The sequence below is a fragment of the Myxine glutinosa genome, chromosome 2, assembly GCF_964187855.1.
Source record: "Myxine glutinosa chromosome 2, kmMyxGlut1.1, whole genome shotgun sequence".
NCBI classification, from domain to species: Eukaryota; Metazoa; Chordata; class Myxini; order Myxiniformes; family Myxinidae; genus Myxine; species Myxine glutinosa.
The window spans coordinates 194415686-194440583 of record NC_136262.1 but is presented as its reverse complement, the minus strand read 5'-3'; the positions used below and the strand labels follow the sequence as shown (position 1 = coordinate 194440583).

The 24898-nt window shown below is 42.8% G+C and overlaps 1 protein-coding gene across 7 annotated transcripts in view; it reads right to left on the bottom strand.

Annotated features, from left to right (window-relative positions):
- Nucleotides 1–24898, bottom strand: part of PTPRA (protein tyrosine phosphatase receptor type A) — a 221923-nt gene that overhangs the window by 109732 nt on the left and 87293 nt on the right. For 6 of the 7 annotated variants that reach the window (XM_078772136.1, XM_068106528.2, XM_068106531.2 and 3 more), the window contains exon 3: nt 10380–10468. In XM_078772136.1, coding sequence (XP_078628262.1) covers nt 10380–10461 — 82 coding nt within the window. In that variant the 5' untranslated portion in view covers nt 10462–10468. Of the gene's footprint in view, nt 1–6344; nt 6472–10379; nt 10469–24898 lie in introns of all 7 variants that reach the window. The other variant, XM_078772135.1, reaches the window with a different exon arrangement.

The following is a 24898-nucleotide window of genomic DNA, read 5'->3' as shown; positions in this document are numbered from 1 at the left end:
CGACACAATCATGAGTGAACAATGAATAAAACACAGCCCTTGGGTGCTCTGGTGTTCAGGGTGATTGAGAAATTTTCGAACCAATTGACCACCTGTGGTCTGTCTAAAAGAAAATGCAAAATCTAGATTTTTTTTTTTTTTTACAAATTTCGAACCATCAAGACCAGGTGCATAGAGTTTAAAATGGAGTTTGTTTGGTGCAATGGTATTAAATGCAGAACTAAAATCGAAGAAAAGTAACTCAGCATAGGAAGATGTACGTTTATCTAGATGGTTTAACATGTGATGGAGAGTGAGTGAAACAGCATCATCAACTGAACGATTGCAGTGATAGGCAAACTGATATGGGTCAAGTGAAGCAGGAAGAACAGATTTCAGGTACAGTAAAACGAGACGTTTGAAAGATTTCATCTTGATGGATGTAATCTATAATTAATCATTTAGGCAACTCACTGGGGAACATTTTAGCACAGGGATTTTTTTTTTTTTTTTTGTATACTGAATCGAGGCTCGTGAAAGAGCTAACATTTACTTCACAAACAAATCAACCAGACAAACAAAACACACAAAAAGAGGGAGCGGAAAACAAGATGGGGAGAGAAGGGGAAGCACACAAACACAACATTTGAGAGCAGGGAGATGTGTGGAAGGGAGAGGGCTTGGGGGGAGGAGGCATGGGAAGGGGGGGGGGGGGTGGAGGGAGAAGTATAAAACACAAGGACACCAAGGACTTCCAGGACAAAAGTTGGTATTTCAAAAAAGTGGAATTGGGGTGAAATTAGCGGGGGTAGAAAAGATCAAGGTTTTGGATGGGGGAAGATAAGAGATGGTGGTGAACAGCTGTTTTAAAGACCTGGAGGGTGGAGTGGGATTGAAGAGAGTGAGGGAGTTTGTTCCAGAGGCGGGAGAAAAGAGGAATGAAGGAGTGAAGGTGAGCAGAGAGTCTTGATTTTGGCAGTTTGACCATAAGAGGGTTGCAGGCAGATCTTGTGCGACCTGCAGGAATATTTGCGGGACAGAGCCCAGAGAGAGCTGGGGGGGGGGGGGGGGGGAGGCCAGAGAGGAGTCGGTAGAAGATGGAAAGACCACCAACCTGCCTGCGGTGAGTGAGTGAGAGGCCCTTGGAGTTAGCTTCATCGCGGGAGATTCCAATGATTCTGAATGCTTTGGTTTCAACAGCGTGAAGACGAGCTAGGTGTGAGGCAGGAACACCAGCCCAGAGGGGAGAGCAGTATTCCATTGAGCTGCGGATGAAAGCCTTGTATGTGGTGAGGAGCTCAGGTGGACTCAGATAATGATGGACTTTTTCAAAACATGGGTAATTTTACAAAGATGAAGTAACCAGTTGAAAAGAAAAAATTAGAATGGGTGACAGTTCATCAGCGCAACACCGAACCAATCGATTTTCTGACCTTCAAGTTCATCAGAAGGTGTCGAGTGTCATTTTCTGAGATCACAAAAGCTTCCTCTGTGGTTGGTGCTGTGCTCACGAGGCGATCAAAATTATTCAGTTTGCCGGGAAATGCGTCATCGTCATTTGTTGGAGATTTAAACTTCAGCTTCTAATCGGTGATAGTAGGGTCATTTGCTTGGAATCCGTGACCATTTTGTTCCTACCTTTTTCTCTCGATGGATTTGACAACCTGAACCATTTTAAAGGAAAATTAGCTCCTATGCCCCTCTGAAAAATGACGGCTAACTCTGCTAGAGCCCAATATTCAAAATGGCCACCAACGCCATCTTGAAAAACATGAATGAGATGCACTAGAAGTAAGAATGAGGTTTTTTTTTCCACTAATGTTTGCATGACACTTACTCATTCTAAACTACATACTAATTGTACATACTAATCTGCCACTTCACTGTCACTACATGATTCACTGTATGAGCCACTATCAGAATCACTGTCCTCACTTTCGCTGCTATCATCACTGTTGTTCTCTGCCTGCGGATTTGTAGGTAGTGGTATGCATGGGGGAAGTGGGGGCTGGGTTGAACGGACAGGCAGACATAGGCCATTTACAAGATGCCATCCATGGCCGATCGGTGAGGGGTGACTTTGGAGCTGGTAATGCTTTTGCAAATATGCAAGATAGTTTGCACGCTCCAAGTGTGGACGGAGACTGTCCAAGTCAGGCACAAGTCGGATAGTGCTTTTTTTCTTCTGAGCTCTCCACTTCGCTGCCCTCGCATCTCCCAGGGTCTTGCTTTTGGTATCACCATAGACATATCGAATGACAAACCGCTCCAAATCACTGATGACCTGTTCTGTGACTGGGAGCTGTGTACCACATGCTGCTAGCAAGTCGTGTGCCTCTTTAGACTTCTCCAGACGATCTGCGATGAGCTTCTTGCTTGCTCCATAGAAGCCAGAGTTGTGGTCACACCCAGTGAGGACATGAAGTTGTATGATGGATGCAGCCATTGCCTCACTGCACAAACATCGGGCATCGATAAGCTGATGTTTGCGTTTCACACACAGGATTCCTGTTGTCTTCTGAGCAATATATGCCACTTGCACGTAGTTGTCTGTGTCCTCTGTGTCAAGAACGACAGCTGCTGTATGGTGAGCATTGCCGTATCTGCCTCTGCATGGGAGCATGTGAGCTCTGGCACAAGCTTGCCTGTGGTGAGATTCTTTGCAGTGCTGCCAACTACACAGCAGATGATCTCGGTGCTAGTTGTCGCAGCTGTTCTCTGGAATTCCGTTTGAAGAAATGCCTGAAGGCGGATTTTGTTCTCAGGTTTACCCAGGAGAGCATGGAAAACTTTACTAGAAGGAAATGTATCTTCTGTCTTCATGAAGACATTGTTGATTGGCAGGTTTTTTTGGCGCAGTATTCTCTCACTGTCCTTGATCGTGTAATTCTGATCATATGAATCATTGACGCAAATGATGCGCTCAGCATGCTTGTCTCTCGTTAGAACGAAGTGCACCAACTTCTCTGCATAATCTCCCCAGGTATACTTGGTACCGTCTCCCTTCTCTCTGTCTTCTATGGTAGGAGTTGTTAGGCACCAGATGAGGCCCATATCAATAATAGACGTGTATACATCAGGCTCTGAAATGACAGTCATAGTTAGTTTTTGTTGAAGCTTGCTTTTCTGTGCCTTACGGATGGTTCCATTGACGTTGAAGATGGAAAGGCACTCGGCTGTAACACGATGTTGCAGGACTTCTTGAAGTTTGAGGGCACCACTCGTTTCAACCAGTCCGAGAACAGAGGCCAAGGCATTACGCTCCATTTCCTCAGTCTTTCCCTTCAGGTTCTCACCATCTGCTTTCTTCAATTCCTGAGTTGAAAAGTTCAAACGCTTGCTATGGGGAACTCTGTCGTTGAGAGACTTGGTCTTGGAATACACTCTCTCATTCAAGAACTGCTTCAGTTTGCTTGTGCCATCCTCCTTTGCCGATTTCAAGTCGGCAGCGAGAGCGTCTGAGGCTGGGATTCCTGACTGTAGGGATCGAAGTGTCTTGTTTGTATGGTCAAATGGATCACACTTGAATTCAGTGAGACATGCGCTTATATCCTGTACTGCTTGTTCATCCTTCTTCATTTTACTCGACGAGCAATCAGCATGCTTCCCTTTTCCTTGTTTCTTGCGATTAGCATGGCGATGGACCTTTGTTCTCACCCGATTGATGTTATTCACATTCCGAGTGTTTGAAAGGAGCTGCTTTTCATTGTTCAGAATGGCCAACCAACCAGACTTCAGCTTAGAGCCCTTATTCATTGTTGACTCTATCCATATGTCGAGGGCGACACACGAATATGGTTTTCCTGTCATTGACTGTGCAAACATACCACTCTCCATGAATGCAGCCTGATCGACAGGAAGGGTATCAAGCACTGCGGTGAAATCGGGGAGATGCCGACCATAGTTGTTATTATCATAGATTTGCATCAAAGGAAGCATGAGCTTGAGTGAGGACTTGAACTCAGTCCAGTTGCTTGTTCTGATTGCATGGATATTTTGAGTTAGAACCTCAACCATTTCCATGAATGACATCCAGTATTCTACTTGTGGGGCACCCTCAAAGTCCTTGAAGAGAGCATCAACGAGGTCCTTCAGCTCAGCATTTCTCTCTAGCTGTGCATGTTCATCTGCAAGTTCCTGTGCATCAATCGGATGTTGAAGCTTGGCAAGGGATGCCTTTACTTCTTCAGATAGAGGGGAATCTTCCAAACGCTTGTCTATGACATGGTGGACCAGAGTCTCGTAGAATAGTCGCAAGCAGCGAACCCCACGCTTAACATGTTTTCCACGAAGGGCCTGATCAACAGACCCGTCTGCTATAACACCAGCTGCCACCAACACATCTGAGATGCCAGATCCCTTAAACCTCTTGTATATAGTGTAAATGAACGACATTTGGATGTGGAAGGGTGCCATGAATGGTAATATTTTGCTGAACAGCTCAGCATTCTCACTTTTCAACTCTAGCATGAGCACGTAGACAGGATGATCACCAACAATTATTGCAAAAGGCATCTTTTTTTCTTCGATTGATTTTGCAAGCTTACACATCACATCATTGAGAATTGTCTTACTGGGTGGGTTGGGATAGGTCATGTGGTGTATTGCTCGACTCTTCTCATCTGCATTTGACATGCTGGTGTGAAACCCTGAAAACCCAGGCACAGTCTGTTCTTCTGGCTTAGGTCTCGTTCGGTCATCTTGCGCCCTGACCAATGCATGGATCACACCACGAATTCTTTGCACCAATGTGTCAGGAGGAGGAGTACTTTGATCAGCTGGTGGCTTCCTGAGAGGTGGTTCCCCATGCTTCGCCGTCTTGTATGGGTTGACTTTTTGCATTTCACTTCCGAGCTCTTTGAGAATTGTCGAGAGGTTTGATGCAAAGTTGGCACCGGGAACTGGTCTATCCTCGTGATTCTCGGAAGGAAGTTCTGTATCAAATGATTCAGGCTGCACAAACATGACATTAGTGCGGTGTGACTGGCCAGCACCGGTCAGTGTGTCGCTCTTGAAGTCATCGTTGTCGACTATAGCGATAGCAGGCTTACCCTCAGCTAGTTCGAAGGGGCAATCAGATGAGCACTTGAGGTCATTGACCACCCAAAAATCTCGCAGCATAAGTACGTCATTGTAACTGATGCCCAGTCCATCTTTGTGCATTATGTCGACTATCTCCCTACTCTTGGTCAGTCCATGTAGCAAGACAGAGATATTTATCTCAAATGCAGTGCGTTTTCCAGTGATGTAGCTTGAGAGGATAGATGCAATCGATCGGACGGATGGACTGTCATCAATTGCAGACTTATTTGGGTGTTTCAGTCATGTGAGCAGCTTCAGCAGGAGCTCACTGAGGTCTTCTTCTCTCTCCAACTCGTGTATATATGGGAGCCAGGGAATAGTATTTGTCCTGATGACTTGCTCTTTGAGTCGTGCCGCAACATTCATCACCAACTGATCATTGCTGACACCCAATGAAGATATTGCCGCCTCGATGTATGTACCTGCTGCTGTTGTATCATATACCAGTTCACTCACATTCTTTTGAATGTGTTCATGAAATCCGATGTCTTCCCCAAATTCATTGACGAGAATTTCCTTTAAGTAGCTGGATTTTACTACTGAGTTATGTCTGTGATTTGAGATAATGCGCTTATAGTCCTGCAGCAGGCCTTGCAGTGTGTGAATTTCATGGTCTTTGAAGATGACTTGACGAATATGATGAAAGAAGAGAGATTGGGCCTCTCGGAGGTTTACACGCTGCAGATGTTGAGTGCTTTCATCTGAAAGGGGCTTGTGGTCGCTTAGATATTTGCGCCAGCACGCACGATGGTAGCGGATTTCCAACCCAAATGCTGTTTGACTATCTGGGATGGATGCAATCAGAGTGTCAAGTCTCAATCTCATGACCTCATCTTCCAGACGGACAGTATGTAACTTGAATTTAGTCCAGGCATCTACTGTTGATAGGAGTAAAATATGCTTGTCACGATCACCTCTTGTATGCCCCTTTCATGCACCACACACAAAGAGTCTTATCGTGAAGGACACCCATATTGGAGCGGAGCCTTTTAGGTGCACTGGCCTCTGGGAAGGGTCTTGTTGATCTGATGCTTCATCTCTTTCAAGACGTTCCTCGGATTTGTGTTTGCGTTTTTTGGCTTGAGAGAGCTTGCGCTTGCTGGATAATGATGCGTAACAAGTGCTATGCATGTGGTGACCCTTTGGTCCCTTCTCCCAATCCACATTTTCATGTATATGTTGAAACTTATCAAGTTCTTTCCATTGTAAAGACTTTTCCCGGATGGATGCCCACTTCTCAGGTGTAATGTTTTCCAAACGATCATCTGCGGTACATGGCTTACCACAGAGTAAAATGCACTCGTATTCATTTAATGTCTTGTCTGGTAACTCTTCACTCTCTCTTCTATTATCCATTATTTCGGTCACTTCACAAGTCTGCGATTTTCATCAGATGGGCATGCGATGCATCTGAAACAGTACAAAAGTAATATTAGATATACACTAGATTTTTTTCCCCACTTCGCCGTATCGTGGGCATGCGATGCATCTGAAATAATATAAAAAGTAATATTAGATATGCTAAAATTAGTGGAAAACAACTCACATGCCCATCTAGCTTATCTTGTGCCAGAGATATTGAAGGAGCCCGTGCTCCAGCATGAGACGGACAAAATGACGGGCAAGACACAAACTCGTCCGAGAAGATATTTATTGTAAAAACCAACTCGGGAACTCTAAAAAGCCCGTTTATCGGGCTGCATATATATCACAACCAGAAAACATAACCGAAACCGAAAGCCACGCCTCTCAGGCGAGGCGTGCTTCGGTGGTCACGTGACCGACAGGTGTAAAGGATTATAACCGCACGCGCGGCACGCTTTGGTGGTCACGTGACCAGCCACCCCGGCGCCGCGGTTCCCCGCCGGTGACGTCACCGGCTGGAGCAAGGAGATTCTGCTGCTGGTCTCGCTTGGGGAACCCATGGGTCGCTACAATATTACATTTCATGTTTTTCAAGATGGTGTTGGCGGCCACCTTGGATTTAGAGGTCAGAATGATCCCTAAACTCTACAATAACCATTCCAGTGGATTTGTAATGCCAGAATTAGTGAAAAGGGACACCTCATTTGTCCTTGTAGCTCATCTGATGCCAGAGATATTACATTTCATGTTTTTCAAGATGGCGTTGGTGGCCATTTTGAATATTGGGCTCTAGCAGAGTTAGCCATCATTTTTCAGAGGGGCATAGGAGCTAATTACCTTCGCAAAAGCGGAAGGTTATGTTTTGATCGCTGTGTATTTATTTGTATGTCTGTGTGTGTGTGTGTATGTTATTCGCATAACTCAAAAAGTATTCAACCGAATTGCATGAAATTTGGTGGGATGATTGGTTATTATACGGGACACATTTGATTAGATTTTGGGAGCAATCGGGTCAAAGGTCAAGGTCAAGGTCACGAAAAGGTCAAAATCGTATTTTTGTTGTTCTGTTCCCTACACTCCCATGCCAAGTACAGAACAGTAGCTGCGGCGAAGGTATGCGCTCTACCGAGTGCCCGTTCTAGTTTTCCTTTAAAATGGTTCAGGTTGTCAAATCCATCGAGAGAAAAAGGTAGGAACAAAATGGTCACGGATTCCAAGCAAATGACCCTACTATGATTTGAGTGGAGACCCTGACACACTCATTATGTTCTCCTCCAGTTTTTTTTTGCCATCTTTGATGGCCTTGCGTAACTCGTGCTTGGCTTTCTTGTACTATGCATCATTTCCTGATCTAAACGAGTCTTCCTTGGCACAGACTTTGCTTTGAATTATTTAACCAGGGTTTTTTGTTGGGAATCAAATTTACTCGCAGAATTTTATGTAGTCCAAGATGATGTCAGATCAATCATCGATGTCAGTGGCACTCTCCGTGAAGATGCTCCAATCCGTGTATGTAAAGCAACCACGCAAGCTCTCAATAGCATTTGGGGTCCATTGTGGCACCGATCTCATTTCATGGACTTCTGGCGCTTCAGTTGTTGCCAGTAAGCAGGGACAAGATGGATCATGTTGTGGTCCGCATCACCGAGTGGGGCATGCTACAGAGAACGATATGCATACTTGATCGTCCTGTAGCAATAATCCAAAAGCATGTCCTTTCGCGTGTTACAAGTAACATGGTGATATAATTTTGACAATCCCTTCCGTAAATTACAAAAAAAAAAAACAGCCCTTTTTAAGGCCATTTTCCCTGCTCGAGTGGGGGTTCGCCTTATGGGCCCCATGACAATCATCATGGTTCCCTTTTTGAGGCAATGTTTTTATGGCCAGATGCCCTTCCTGACACCAACCCTTTAGTCACCTCTTACGACATGCAGGTATAGTGTACCTATTCTAAACCGGGGCACACACAGGCACCCTTCCGTAAATTGGTATGATTAAAATCTCCAGCAATGATGAATCTTCAGAACGATGAAGTGTGAATCCAGGGATCTGTACAGCGGCATCAGGGATGGATGAATCAAGCAAGGTTTCTGGAATACCGTACATTGAACAGTCTCTGAAGCCATGCCGAGTATTAATATAGCAGTTCAGCACTATCGTGCTCCTGGATTTGTGTTTTCATTTTGAGTGTGAAAGCTGTTTAATAGCGAATGCTGCACTGACTTCAGGGGGTATAGAAACAGCAGTTAAGATTGAGGAAGAAAATTCACATGGAAGGTAAAAAGATGTCAACGAATGTCGAGAGTTTCTAACTGTGGCGTGCAGAAATGAGTGATAATCTTCGAGTCCGTACACCATAAATCGTTCACCAGGAAATACAATCCACCACCTTGCTCCTTTTTTTACCGATTCAAATACATGATCAGAACGATGAAGTGTGAATCCAGGGATCTGTACAGCGGCATCAGGGATGGATGAATCAAGCAAGGTTTCTGGAATACCGTACATTGAACAGTCTCTGAAGCCATGCCGAGTATTAATATAGCAGTTCAGCTCATCGACTTTGTGGCGAAGAGAACAGATGTTGGCTAGAAAGATGCTTGGCAATGGAGGACGTTTATTTCACTTACCCAGTCTTGGCAGGACAACCCCACGCTTGCCTCACCACCATCCCTTTTGAGCGCCAGCATGGCTAGGCGTTTGATCTGGATCGGCAATAGTCGTCTCGATCATCTGATTAGATATTGCTCATCTGATAGACAACATTCTGATTGGATAATGCTTGGGAAAGGAGCACACACAGAAAAAGTGGATGCATTTGGCAGGATTTGTTGCATCATCTGCCTTCAAAGCAGTTGAGCAATATGCACACCCTCTGCATCAAATAATGCTTTGAGAACTGCCTGTACAATGACTCAAGAGCCGCACGCCCTTCATCAGAGTGGCTCATCACTTCATGCAGTCGAACAACAGGCAAGGCAGACAACAGTGGCTACTCAGTGAGTGGAGAAGGAAACAACCTGTTGGTAGATTGCAACAAATTCAGTATCATGCCTACCTACTGGCTACCGCCTTCCGTGCAAGCAGTAGTGCCATCTGAACCGTCTCCAGACAGGTATTGGGCGCTTCATCGCAGGCATGGTCTCCTGAAACCTGGCCGACACTGCAGCTTGCAAATACTGTCAGATACAGACTCTTGGTGGAGTCCCCAACACCTTGATGGGAATTATAAATCACTGCAACAGTGCTATCACTTGCCAAGCCAGCTGTTCCTTATCATCCATTTTGTTGTAGTGCTACGTTGAATGTTTAAGCCACTTGGCGAGCGCTCTTCAAACTTATTGGTAATGGAAAACACATGATCCCCCCCCTCCTGCTCTGCCACCGCCTCCTGCTCCCCGCTCACCCCTCCCCCTTCCTCCCGCTCACCCCTCCTCCTGCTCCCCGCTTACCCCTCCTCCTGCTCCTGCTCCCCACTCACCCCTCCTGCTGCTCGCCGCTCACCCCTCCTCCTGCTCCCCGCTCACCCCTCCTGCTCCCCCCTCAACCCTCCTGCTCCCGGCTCACCCCTCCTCCTGCTCGCCGCTCACCCCTCCTCCTGCTCGCCGCTCACCCCTCCTCCTGCTCGCCGCTCACCCCTCCTCCTGCTCCCCGCTCACCCCTCCTCCTGCTCCCCGCTCACCCCTCCTCCTGCTCCCGCTCACCCCCCGAAATCACTGCGCAAGCCCAGGACTGCCAGTTTAGGATGGCTAAGGACCGCCTATTTCACCAGTTTGCTCAACTCAAACTAATGCATATGAAGAAGAAGAACACAATTCTTGCAAACAAAATAAGTGATCTCTCCTTCTCCCATCAAAGGACCAAAGAAAACAGAAAAAAAAGTGACAAAAATCAATCTGTATACTTTATCGAACAGAAAAGGCATGGGATCACTGTTGGTGATATTTTACCTGTGCTGTTGCTTGATACTTCAGGGGCAATCACCAGCATTGACAAGCTTGCGACAAAATGAATGAGCCAAAGATGTCCCATGGCCAAACTGCAAAGGTAAGGGTTCGGAAAACTCAGTATTTTCAATATTATAATAGTAAAATAACAAACACACACTAACACCTTCGCTAGGCACTGTGTTAGAGACGACATCTCAAATCAGTATTAAATCTTTGCAAACCTAACACCTGCTTATTTATTCTACTGTGTTTAAGGACTCAAGAGAGAGGCTTCATATATACAAGTATATATTATATGCATATATTATATACTCATACATATATATGCATATATTATATGCATATATATTATATTATATGCATATATCATATGTACAAGCATATATTATATACTCGACCTTGGAGCTGCATTAGGTCTTCAATCGTAGATTCTGTCTCTAGTTTTGTTAACAGAATGTGCACCAAGTTTAAGTTTTCTGTAAACAGTTTCAGTGCATGGTTTAACAGAGTTTTGGAAGTCCTGGAAGATAGGATTAAGTTTTTTAGTAGTCGGGGCTTGCTTTCACTGGGTTGGTCTAAACCAGTGTTGAACAAGCCGAGTACAAGCATATATTATATACTCGACCTTGGAGCTGCATTAGGTCTTCAATCGTAGATTCTGTCTCTAATTTTGTTAACAGAATGTGCACCAAGTTTAAGTTTTCTGTAAACAGTTTCAATGCATGGTTTAACAGAGTTTTGGAAGTCCTGGAAGATAGCATTAAGTTTTTTAGTAGTCGGGGCTTGCTTTCACTGGGTTGGTCTAAACCAGTGTTGAACAAGCCGAGTGTTCGGAAAGATATTCAGGATCTGCATGATAGATACGTCATAGCTCCAGCGGATAAGGCTGCAAATAATTTTGTTGTGGTTTGTAAAAAGTTTTATGTGGAGGTTTTATTAAGAGAGTTAGGCATTGATCCGGTTACTTTCACTAGTACAGGAAATAGCACATATGTTCCTTGTCATAAGTCGCTCCAGGATATTATCTCTGATCATCAGGAAGTTTTAGTTAATAATTTCAGTATTAAATGTAGAGGTAAATTTTTGTATTCCTCGGCTTTTCTGGATGCCCAAAGTTCATAAGAACCCATACAAGTATAGGTTTATAGCTGGTGCCATGCAATGTACCACCAAACAGTTATCGGTTATTGTTAACTCAGGCTTACAAGTTGTTAGGGAACAGTACCAAGTTGTTAGGGAACAGTTCCAAGTTGTTAGGGAACAGTTCCAAGTTGTTAGGGAACAGTTCCAAGTTGTTAGGGAACAGTTCCAAGTTGTTAGGGAACAGTTCCAAGTTGTTAGGGAACAGTTCCAAGTTGTTAGGGAACAGTTCAGGAAATAGTTTGGCAATTGAGAAGAATTCTGGTTTTAACACTTTCTGGGGCATTAATTATACTTTGGAGTTCTTAGATAGGATTAGATGCCTCAATACCAAGTCAGTTGAGATTTTTGATTTTTCGACTTTATATACAAATTTGAATTTAGCACGAGTAAGGGATTCACTCTTCAAAGTAATTGAGAAGGTTTTTAGCTCTTTTAATAAGTTATGTGTCAGGTTTGATAGAAAATTCTTTTCTAAAAGGAAATACTCAAGTTTCCATTGTTTTGCTAAGCAGAAGTTTCAGGATGTTGTTAAATTTTATTTTGTTTAATACTTTTGTGTCCTTTTGTGGGATAATGTTTCAACAGATTAAGGGTATTCACATGGGTGGGAATTGCAGCCCCCTACTAGCAGGTATTTTGCTTATTTTCTGTGAATTTTCATTTATGCAGAGACTGATGGAGAAAAAATTTGGACTAGCGAAAATATTGTCTCGTACGTGTCGTTATGTGGATTATATTTGTGTGGTTAACCATAACTTTTTTGATATGCTGCTTTACAAGACTTAACCAGATAGTCTGACTGCAAACAAGAGTGGTAATGATTGTACTGTTGCTGTATATCTGGACGTGTTAGTTGGAGTTGGACAGAATGGCTTTAGTACAAGTGCGTATCAAAGTTGATGATTTCAGTTTCCCTGTAGTCTTGTACACCTTTCCAGGTAGCAATGTACCAATTAAAATGGGTTGCAATGTCTTCATCTCAGTTTCTTAGATTTGCAAGAATTTGTTCAGTCAAGGATGATTTGTGGAATGTGCTGAGAGGGTATTTTCCATCATGTTAAACAGGGGGTATTTGGCTGATTGTTTGATCAGGTCTTGTGAGAATGTCTTTTGACTCCATCATCACCTTTTGTTTAAGTTTGGTTGATTTTCAGGTTTTAATGTAAACAAGTTCCTATTGCATTGCATTTGATATAAGTATTAAATAATGGAGGTATGTCGGTAAAAAATAACATGAATAAAATGTATTATAAGTTCGCATTAATGTGATTGGTTGGTGGTCGGTAGGATACGCAGTGCTTTGTGGTGGAATCGGTTGTGGATGACAGTTTGAATAATGAATATTTGAATGGCTGTTTGAGTCGATGGTTGGATGGAGGTGCTGTGTAATGGACATGTCTATCGGGTGGAGTATTTATCGCTTAGTATATTATCATATAAAGTGATTTATGATTTAAGTTATTAGTTTGTGTTAATATTTTAAATAAAAGTTGTAATTAGATAGGTTTTGTAATTAGATAAGAATGGCAGTGTGAGTCGATGAGTGGATGCACATGCTGTGTAATGGACTTGTCTGTAGGGTGGAGTATTTAGTGCTTAGTATATTATCATATGAAGTGATTTATGATTTAAGTTATTAGTTTGTGCTAATACTTTAAATGAAAGGAGTAATTACATAAGTTTGAATAAAAATATTGCATTGCTGTGTTAAACTGTCTGGACACAACTTTGAGGTTGTGGGTCCATTGATGATGATTAATCTACTGATGTGGACCTGCAGTCAGGGTTGTGGATCTGCCGTTTGGAGAGGTTCTGGTCTGAAAGGATCGAAATCTCGATGAAAAACGGTGCCCAGCTGATGATCTGGGCAGTTGGAAAACCAGTCATTTGCTTATAGGTTAAGGTTATAACTTCAAATATAAAATAGCTTTTACAAGTACTTACAAGTATGTAATATATTTATGTATGTGTGTTTGTATAGGTGCGTTTATATGTTTATATGTATACGTGTGTATGTATGTATGTGTGTGTGTATGTGTGTGTGTTTATGTTGGTGTGTGTGTGGGTATGTGTGCATGTGTGTATATATATATACAGTCACGTGAAAAAGTAAGTACACTCCATGTAAAGTTTTGAATTTTTAAACATATTTCAACGTACAGCTATTTGATCTTCATTTCAACAATATTGATAGATAAAGGTGATATAATATAACAAATATCATGAAACATTTACATTTTGTAGTCCATTGTATAATTTAAATAAACATAAATGCAAATTTCACATGTGGAAAAAGTAAGTACACCCTTGGCTCTAAAAGGTGGTATTGCCCCCTTTGGCAGAAACAACCTCAAGTAGGTGTTTCTTATAACTGTCTACCAGTCTCTGACATCGACTAGGAGAAATTTTTGCCCACTCCTCCATGCAGAATACTTTCAGCTGTGCGATGTTTGACGGGTTTCTTGCATGCACAGCTCGTTTCAAATCCCCCCCCCCCCCCCCCCCACAACATCTCGATGGGATGTAGATCCGGGCTTTGACTTGGCCATTCCAGAACCCTCCATTTATTTCTTTTCAGCCATTCCTTGGTGGATTTAATGGTATGTTTAGGATCATTGTCATGTTGCAAGGTCCACCTTCAGTTGAGCTTCAAATTCCTGACAGATGGCTTCACATTATCCTCAAGCACCCTCTGGTACAATGAAGAATTCATAGTAGATTCTATGATGGTAAGCTGCCCAGGCCCTGATGCAGCAAAGCTGCCCCAAACCATAATATTTCCACCACCATGCTTTACAGTTGGTATCAGGTTCTTGTAGTCAAATGTTGTCTTTGATTTTCGCCAAACATGCCTTCTGGTACTGTGGCCAAATAGCTCTACCTTTGACTCATCTGTCCAGAGCACATTGTACCAGAAGTGCTCGTCTTTGCCTAAGTGTTCATTCGCAAACTTTAGTCTTGCCCTGATGTTCTTTCTGGACAGCAAAGGTTTCCTCCTGGCACACCTCCCAGGTAGATCAAATTTGTGCAGCCTCTTTCTAATGGTAGACTCGTGCACTTTGACATCAATAGTGGCAAGAGCTACCTGTAGGTCCCGTGATGACATTCTGGGGGTTCTTAGAGACTTCTTTCAGCATCTTGCGGTCTGCTCTCGGGCTGAACTTGTGGGGCGGCCTGGCCTGAACAAGTTGGCAGTTGTTTGGAATCTTCTCCACTTGTAGATGATCTTCTGGACAGTCGAATGATTGATTTCAAATTGTTTGGAGATCTTTTTAAATCCCCTCCATGACTCGTGGGCATCTATAACCTTCTTTCTGAAGGCCTCAGGGAGCTCTTTTGATCGAGGCATGGTGAAGCCGCAGATTTCAACAACAAAGAGCAAACCAAACTAAATGTCTGAGGTCTAAATAAGACAGGTTCCTCCAAGATCCCCTTCAACGATATTCTAAATTCGCAATTCATCATTTGTCTTCCTCTCTCTCAGCGACACTCCACACATCCACCGAACCATTCGCATTTCCACCCTTTCCAGCCTTCGTTGCTGCTCTACATTCATGACCCATGTCTCACACCCATAAATCATAACACTTCTCACACATGCAGCATACACCTTTCCCTTCAGCTTCAACGACACTCCCCTCCTCATCAGCACGCCACTCAGTTCCCAAAACTACTTTCATGCACATCTCACTCCAGCAACCGTTGCCGAGTCTGATCCACCTTCTCCATTCAGCATGTCTCCGAGATAGCAAAATGTTTTCACACCTTCCAGCTTCACGCCGTCTCCAAGATCCAACTCAACATTTCCTCCATCTGCAGCTCCCTCTGTGCACACCTTACATTTGAATGTAGCTGCCACACTGGTTAATGACCCTCTCAGACCACTACATTTTTGATGAACCCACTCAGCGCACATTGTACATTGAATGGAGTTCACTCCGACACCCTTCCTGCACACAGCACAGGGCCACTTCCCAGTTCTTTCCACCTCACCACATGCTTTACCATTTGCCATCACCTTCGTCTTTCCTATATTTACCTTCAGACCTTTTGTCTCCATACTTTCCTTCCACTTGTTCATCTTTTCCTTCAGTCCATCCATACTTTCCGCAATCAACACCAGATCATCTGCATACAACAACTCCCATGGTAAACCCTCCTTTATGGTCTGAGCCAGCACCTCCATCACAGCTCCAAATAGTAGTGGACTTAGTACCGACCCCTGATGCACTCCCACCTTCACCTCAAACTCACCACTGTTCCCGTCCTTCGTCCTTACAGCTGTGCGCGCTCTGTTGTACATTGCCATCACAACTCTGATCAACCATTCCTCCACTTCTAACTTCCTCAATGCCAATGTCAATACATCGCGTGGAACCCTATCGAATGCTTTCTCTCGATCAACAAACCCAAGAAACAACTTCCTCTTCGCCATGTACTTCTCCTGCAACTGCCTCACAATAAAGAGCGCGTCTGTCATTCCTCTTCCTGACATAAATCCAACCTGCATTTTGACGATCTTCACCTTCTTCCTTATCCTCCTCTCCAATACCCTTTCCAATACCTTCATTCCATGCTCCAATAACTTTATCGCTCGGTACAAGCCACCCTCCAGATGGTCACCTTTCCCCTTGTATAGAGGGACAAGGGTACTCAGTTCCCAATCCACTGGAATGCAGCCTTCTTTCACCACCAGATTACAGATCTCTGTCATTCTCTTCACACCCCAACTTCCTGCTGCCTTCAACATATCTCCCACAACTCCCGTCGGCCCTCCCGCTTTTCTACTCTTCATTGCTTTTATCGCTTCCTCAACTTCCTTCTCAGTTATCTTCTCTGCCAGTCCTAAAACTGGGTTACTCTCTATGTTGCCATCCCATTCATTCTCTGTATTCAACAGCATTTCCATATATCTTTTCCATCTTCCTTTAATTCCATCTGGGTCCACAACGATTTGTCCCACTTCATCCTTCAAGCAACTCATCCCCATCACATCACGCCTCTCTTTCGCTATCTGCTTTGCAATCCTGAATACCGCTCTCTGACATTCTTCCGAATCCAAGCGTTCTCGGAACATTTTCCTACACGTCTCCTGCGCCTTTGCTGCCTGTTTCTTTGCAGCCTTCTTGGCTGCCTTATAACTTTAATGTTCTGCTTTTTCTGCTCCCGTACCCTTCGCCTTCTGCCACTCCTTGAACTTCTTCCTCTTCTCGTCAATCCTCTTTCCAACTTCATCATCCCACCACCATGTTTCCGAGTGCCTCGGTGGTCCTTTTGTCCATCCACATACCTCATCAACGGCTCCCAACAGACTATCTTTCATTGACATCCAACCACTTTCAAGCTCAACCACATCATCCTCGACCCGACTCAGCCTCTCTTTTAGTGCCTCCCTTACTGTCACCTCTTTCAACCTCCACACCTTCATTCTCGGTTGGTACTTCACCCGCCGAGCTCTCCTCGCACCTTTCACCCTTATGTCGCAGACAACCAAGTGGTGCTGTGAAACAGCCTCCTCCCCCAATATCACCTTTGTGTCCCGGAGGTGCCCCCTATCTCGCCTACGCACCATCAGGTAGTCAACAGTTGTCGTCGACCCACCTGACGTGTATGTAACAAGCTTATTATCCCCTTTCTGGAACTGAGTATTACAAATCAACAAATCAGCTCCATCAGCAAACTCCAAAATCCTTTCACCTTCTCCATTTCTCACACCATATCCGTAACCCCCATGAACTCCCTCAAAACCGTCCATACTCCTTCCCACATGTCCATTTAGGTCTCCTCCTACCACAACAACTTCCTCATCTTTCACGTTTTTCATCAGCTTCTCCATTGCACACCAGAACTTGTCCTCTTCATCGCTCCGACCAACCTGCGGAGCATATCCCGAGATGATGTTCACCAAGAGCTTTCCAATCATCATTTTCACCATCATCAACCTATCACTCACTCTGGTCCCACTCACCACACTGTCTACAAACTCCTCAGAAAACAGGACACCAACACCATTCACGCCCTCCGGGCACCCTTGCCACACAAACTTGTATTTCTGTCCCTGCCTACCCTTCACCATTCTCACACCACTTCCCTTCCATCTCGTCTCTTGCACACAACATATGTCCACTCTTCTTCTGACCAATACTTCCACCACTTCTCCTGATCTCCCTGTCATTGTCCCTACATTCCATGTCCCAAACCTCAGAAACCGATCTCCACTTCGGGCTGTACCCTGCCCATATGTAGTTGTAATTGTCATGGTTCTCTTTTTGAGGCAATGTTTTTATGGCCGGATGCCCTTCCTGACGCCAACCCTCTTAGTCGTCTCTTACGACACGCAGGGATACGGTGTACCTATTCTAACCAGGGTACACACCGTACACACTGGTCCAAGTCAATTCATGTAAAACTAAAAGCACAAGGATGGCCGAGTCGTCCTCCCAAATATATTACACATACAAGCTCCTCCACAAGCTTGAGATCACCATTGATAACAAAGAAAAGGTTTGTTTACACTGCACGTTAAGTAGCTAAGATGGCCAGGCGTACAGAATGTAAACGCAACACTTTCGAAGGCGATGATGCACGAAAGAAAATGCTTGATGCCTGATGAAATGAAAATGAAAATGCTTGACGAAAATGCTTGGTGCACGAATGTATATGTATGTATGCATGTATGTATGTATGTATGTATGTATGTATGTTGTTAATGTCCGGCTTGCTTCTTGTAACTACAGTGCAGTAATTGGTCTTTATTTTGAATACAGTATGATGGAATATTACCATACGGAAAGCAACAATAGTATAGCAGAGACAAATCAAATGTATAATGAAGGGATTTGAAACCTTAAGTCACAACATTATCAAGCAGGTGCTGAGGTGGGAACAAAAATAACAGCCCATTTCAATCCTTTTAAAAATGTGTTCAGTACAAATCTGTGCCACAATCATAGAAAATACCTCCACGAAAAATAAGATTAACAAGCGTTACGCCTAGGTTCCCCGTCGGTGAAGTGATGCGTGTTGACAAAGTGGAAGACGCAAAGCGGCCATCTTGGATTTTGACGTGGCGACCCAATTTTCAATAGCGTTCTTCCTTATGCGTAGATACACCCACACATCAGATTAGAAGTTAGTAGTTCGTTTATTTTTCAAGATATTCCACTCACAAGGTTCAGACATACATGGCGGCGACCATCTTGGATTTTTACGTGGCGACCCAATTTTCATTAGCGTTCTTCCTTATGCTTAGATACACCCACACACCAGATTAGAAGTTAGTAGTTCGTTTATTACTCCCACCAGGGAGTAATGCATTAGATCGTGTCCGTGTGTGCGTGTGTGTGTGTGTGCGTTTGTGTGTTCGTGAACAAGATATTTGGAAAAGTTCTGAACGGATTTGGATGAAAGTTGGTGGGATGATTGCCCTTGGGATAAGGAAGAATTGATTAGTTTTTGGTGAAGCTGAGGATATTATTCCGGCTCCAGGAATTTTTTGAAGGATTGTTTATCTTTGGAAGATAGGGCTCTTTTTTTTTTTCACATTATTTTCTATATATTCTATAATTAACATTGTGATATGAAAATAGTTTTCATATTTGTTGTAAATGTAGTTTAAACTCGTGGTTATGTGTTAGAGCGGTGTATTTTGTTAGCAGCGTCGTCTTCAAGTTCTTTTTTTTTTCTAATAAAGTCATATTCTGTCATTTTAAAACCACCAAAGTGTGTATTAGGTTTCCCCGTTTCATAAAATGTATCGTTTGATACGTATAATGCTTTAAAACTGTTTTTTGTTTTTGTTTGTTTTTTTACCTCAGAAGAGATATCAACATTTACCTCAGCGTCAATCGCGGTGTCAGTATTTGATGAACTTATAAAGACTGCGGTGACTTAAAAGTGCGACCAGCATGTGCACGGGATTCTTCCCAGAAGAATGAGTGGTCGCATTAGCTTGTACGACTTAAAATGAACGAGTTTTGTTTTGACGTTTGGGCCAGTTTTACATGTTGTATCCCTAAGGAATGAAACAAACGTTTTTCCTGGCTTACAATAATTTTATTTGAAGTCACACATGCCTCAAAATACACTCACCTATATGGAATTGAATGCTGAATCCGAAAATGTAAGTGAAATTGCCTTGTTTTTTTTTTTTAACATTATCTTCTATATATTCTAAATATATATCTGTGCAGTGTTTGTCGTGTTGTCACTGAACTACTTCTTCAAACTTTTGTGAAATCGTACTGTTCCAAGTTGACCCACGGCGGGAGTACGCGCTCTACTGAGTGGCGTTCTAGTTTTTCAAGATATTTCGCTCACAAGGTTCAGACATATATATGGTGGCGGCCATCTTGGATTTTGACGTGGCAACCCAATTTTCAATAGCGTTCTTCCTTATGCCTAGATACATCCACACACCAGATTAGAAGTTGGTACGTCGCTTATTTTTCAAGATATTCCGCTCACAAGGTTCAGACATACATGGCGGCGGCAATCTTGGATTTTGACGTGGCGACCCAATTTTCAATAGCGTTCTTCCTTATGCCGAGGTCCACGCACACACCACATTAGAAGTTGGTACTTCACTTATTTTTCAAGATATTCCGCTCACAAGGTTCAGACATACATGGCATCAGACATACATGGTGGCGGCCATCTTGGATTTTGACTTGGTGTGTGGGTGCAACCCACATTAGAATTCGGTCCTTCGCTTACGCACGCACTTACGCACGCACGTACGCATGCCCGCACGCACGCACACACAGACAGAGGGGAAAACCATAGCCCCCTTTTGCACCGCGGTGCGACGGGGGACAACAAAGGCAACAACTATTTTTCGTCTCACCCCAAAGGGGATGCAAGACTATTACAATGCGTCTGTCTGTCTGTGTATCCACATCTATATATTTTGTGTTTTCTCTGCAACCGCTTGTCCAATCGATGCAAAACTTTAACCACAACCATAACCATAAGAGGGACTCCACATGGATAATAATTTATTGCTAACTCTGATGTCATAAGTCACATGATTTGGCAGCCATATTGGATTCACGGGGAAATAAAATTGGACATAATTTTCTCCGAAACCGCTCAATGAAAAAATTGATACTTGGCATATGTTATCAACTTGCCATGGGGTATATCATGTGATAATAATGACATAATCAGTAAAGTAGTAATCCAGAAATAATAGGTTGAATTCAAATCTTTAAATGTAAAACAAATCTGAAAATTCATATATCTGATCTATGACCTGATGTGAGTGGAGAATTACATTTATGACGTTCACAACCCATGCCAAGAAAATTTGTGACAATAGTGTTGGTAGTGGGCCGTATATAGGCCATAATAATAGCGTTCAGTTAAGGATGCTAATGTTCATTTTTTTCAGAATGAACGCGCAAGACGAGACTATATGCACTTTACAAGTGCGGTTCTAGTTGTTTATATATTCTCAATTAAATTTTAGAAGGAATTTCAAGTTTTGCAATCTTCGATCCAGGATCTACAAGATAGTACAGAGAATTTGATTGTTGCTGTTGATTGCCGGACTAATTCCCGACAAAAAAAAGCTAAGGTAGACATTTGAACTTGGACGTTAATTTAGTAACTGCTATTTTCCATGACGGCAGATATTTTTAGGTGAATACTTAATATTGCAGGATCTATTGCATGTGGAAAGTTAATTGTGGTGTCAAAACATAGGTTATTGAGGTCAAGAAGCTCAAATGGAGCCCTATCCCATTGTTGAAGCAGTAGTTAAACTATTTTCAAGATGACAGATTTAAAAAAAGATTACCTGTAGGCTTTATTGGATAATTCTTTTTGGCAACTTTCGTTTATAATATGACAATCACACACAAAATAGCTTATTAAAGCAACAGTTGCACTGGGAATACCAATGTATGCTAACAAGAAATAAAATTTTGTTATATACCTACTATACTCAAGATACCAGTGAAAAATAGTTTTGTATCTATTCAGGTAGGGGAATTTCTCCTGATTCATTGGAGACACTATTAACACACATCAACCTCTTTCATCAAGGTGTTATATTTCAAGAAGAATTGTGACATTGTTTTGCACTTGCAAAAAACTGAGCATGTCACCCCTGATATCTTTCATTTGCATCTGTCCCATGGCAAAACTGCAAGTGTGGTTTTGTTTTGCAAGTGTAGCACCCGCAGAGAGTTACCAATCGATCTGTGGTCTGCGACATTTAGATGATCGTAAAAGTCCACCCATCCACTTCATCCCACCCATAGTCTTCCTCTTGTAGTCTTAGCTTGTTGTCATGACTTTCAAGAGTAAGTGCATCCCTGATAGAGAATGTTCGGCGTATACATATTGGCTCATTAAAAGTGTCGACTTTTGAATTTAGTGACCAAACTCTGACCAGATACTTTTCAACAATTCAACACTCGTTCAACAGAGGGTAGCCATCTCTCCAAATTGTACAAGGAACTTTCCTGGTTCTACTTTCACTGCTGCATGTTTGGTTCCAATTTTGTTTAAAGCATCTTCTCCAGTTAGATTGAGCCTTTACCAAAACATTTCAAAATGCAGGTCCAAGCTTTCGTGTAAAGGATTTAATCGACATTTGTTCCCGATACTGAACCAAATCCAAAGATCTTTTAAGCTTTTGGCTTGGAAAATGGACACATATCCCAGCATTAGAACTAATTCAGCTTCCTCAGTTGTACTTAATGAGTTGCTCAACTACAGTTTCATCATTGTTTGCATGGAGCACTGTAGGAATAATGTCCATATTCACGAGTCCACTTGCAATGACTAGGTTTTTTCTGAACAGATTATAAACCTGCCATTTTGTGGCACTGAGCTGCTTTACATGTACTCATTGGTTTTGTTCAATGATGATGTCCAGAACTTGTCCATTTGAATAGGGATTGGCACGTCAGGATCAATTTTATTAACTCGACACTTCCGGTGTTTAAAGCTCGTCGAAGCCTTTCCGATTCATTAACAGATAATTCAGTGCAGCTCTCAAAGTGCAGTGCAGCACTTGCACAGTACAAACTGCTCGTGCATTTTACAGGACATTTGCGATAGCTTCCCCAAAGTTCTTTTAAGATGGCTGATTGCACCATTAAATTTGTGAAATTGAAGAGTACTGCAGCTTTGGAATGTGAAACTGGCTCAAATACACATTCTTATACAGTGAGCTTAGTATCAAGTTCTACGATTAGTGAGTGTTTAGCAGGTTTAGAAGCAACATTGCCTTAAAACAACGGGTTTATTGGCAGCAGGCCGTGAGCCAAAATGTCCCTCATTGTTTCTCCCCTCTCTCTGGCAATATCCATGGCATTTTGTGCATGGGCAATCTGTTTTGGTGTCACGACTTTAGGAGCTATAATGGTTGTAACTGTTCTTGAGTCATTAGAGCATGGTAGAATCCATCTTGAAATATTTTCACAGTTTTTGTCCTTCAGCTTTAACCTCACTTCAGGGAATTGTTTGTCGGCTTATGCTCCGTGTTCAATGACGTCCAGTAGCCTGACTGACGCTTTCATCTACGGGCTGTTTCGTAACAGAATTGGGGAGACAGACATGATCAGTTACTTGGTATGGATTTCCTTTTCCCATTTTGAACTGGAGAAGCTTTGTGACATTGTAATTTAACATCTGTCCTTTACTTCCTGTCAGTTCACGATGAGATGTCACTTTTATTACCAACCTGTGGTTGTTTGTCCATGCACTATCCTTTTTTAAATGCTGCGCGTCAAGCAAGAAGGCAGCACGTACCGTTTTTCTAAAGTCTTTGGTATGACTTTGGTAGGACTTATTTTTCTAAAGTCATAGTTGAACCACCGACCTTCCAAACTCATAGCGGACACTCGAACCATTGCACCATCGAGTCTGGTTAAAACAATATTGTTTGTTGTCCCACTGTTCCCCTCTTGCTTTCATTTCATCTGTTGACCCGTTTCCCCCTGGTTGTTCTGCTCATTTATGAGCCTCGATACCTGTATAAAATCTAAAAGAAACTAGAAAATAGAAAGAGACAAAAATTTGTCTCGAGACACTCGGGCAAAATTTATATGCAGAGTTTTTATTTTCAATGGGCTGTTCTAGTAACATCTACACAAATATGAGTGCTACAGAATTGGAAAGGTTAAAAATTTTTTTTAATAATAATAATTAGCAAGCACTACAGTAATCACCATGACAATACATCTCTCTCTTCCCTCAATCTCTTATTGAAAAACCAACAAGAAAAGTAAAGATGTTTCCATTTTTCCTTACAAAATGGAAACGCAGACAAGGCATCCAATTTTGGGTCCACAGGTCCAAGGTCTCAAGTAAAGCAATGATACGAGATGGTCCCTTACGAGCACCATGCCAAAACCTTTGGGTGGAACATTATCAGCACAAACATAAATAGCTATTTGAAGAAATCATTTCAAAATAACCTGAAAGGGAATGATCCCCAATACCCCCTCCCAAAAAATAGAGATGTCAACCTAGTGAGGTGCGACAGCGTATTCTTTAAAACTCTCAAAACAAAGCGGCCACTTAAGCGATGCGGCTGAATATTCCCATCATCGGCATCCTACAGAGCGAGCTAGCTATTTATGCAATTCATGGCAATTCCAAGCCACTCAAGCAATCGTAATGCAATCTCCACATGACGGAGTGAAGCAAACAGGCGTGGCTTCCTGAAGTTATGGGGTTTTAATCCCAAGGGCCTTTCTTGCAACATCTCACAAAACCATTCCCTGTGCTTCTTCTTAGGAAGCTTGCCACGCCCTAACACTATGGTAACCACTACTTTACATCACGGCTCGGCAACACGAGAACCGCAACCGTTTCTCTGAAGTGGCACTTCCTAGCAGGATCCAAATATCCAGAAGCAAATGTAAACATTCTTGCTCTTCAATTAGAGGCTCATTTAAAGTCAGCAGCATAATCCATGACAACACCCTTTTATTTCCGCTCCACTCAGAAAGGAATTGCTGTAAACATGGCTTTTACAACCTTCCTTCCCAAAAAGTTATTTTCCGCCCACCACAAGTACGACAGCCCAGCATCGTATTATTGGATTTGCACAAATAAAACATCCTGAGTTGTGCAAGAACCATCAAAAAAAACAACAATAACCATTATTTATTCTTGACACAAATCAAAAATGTAAAAACAGCAGGTTTCAGGTGATTTACAATCAACATTCCACAAGCATTTACAATGGAAGAAAATCTCAGATTCAATGAAAGGCCGAGCAACGTCAAACAGAGGAATTTCCTGAAAGCAGGTACAAAGATGAGATGCAAAATGTTTTTTGTGGAAAGACCATTTCCTCCTTGGCCATAGGATACATTGCTTTGGTGCCAGAAGGAAACGACATTCCACATTCTAGC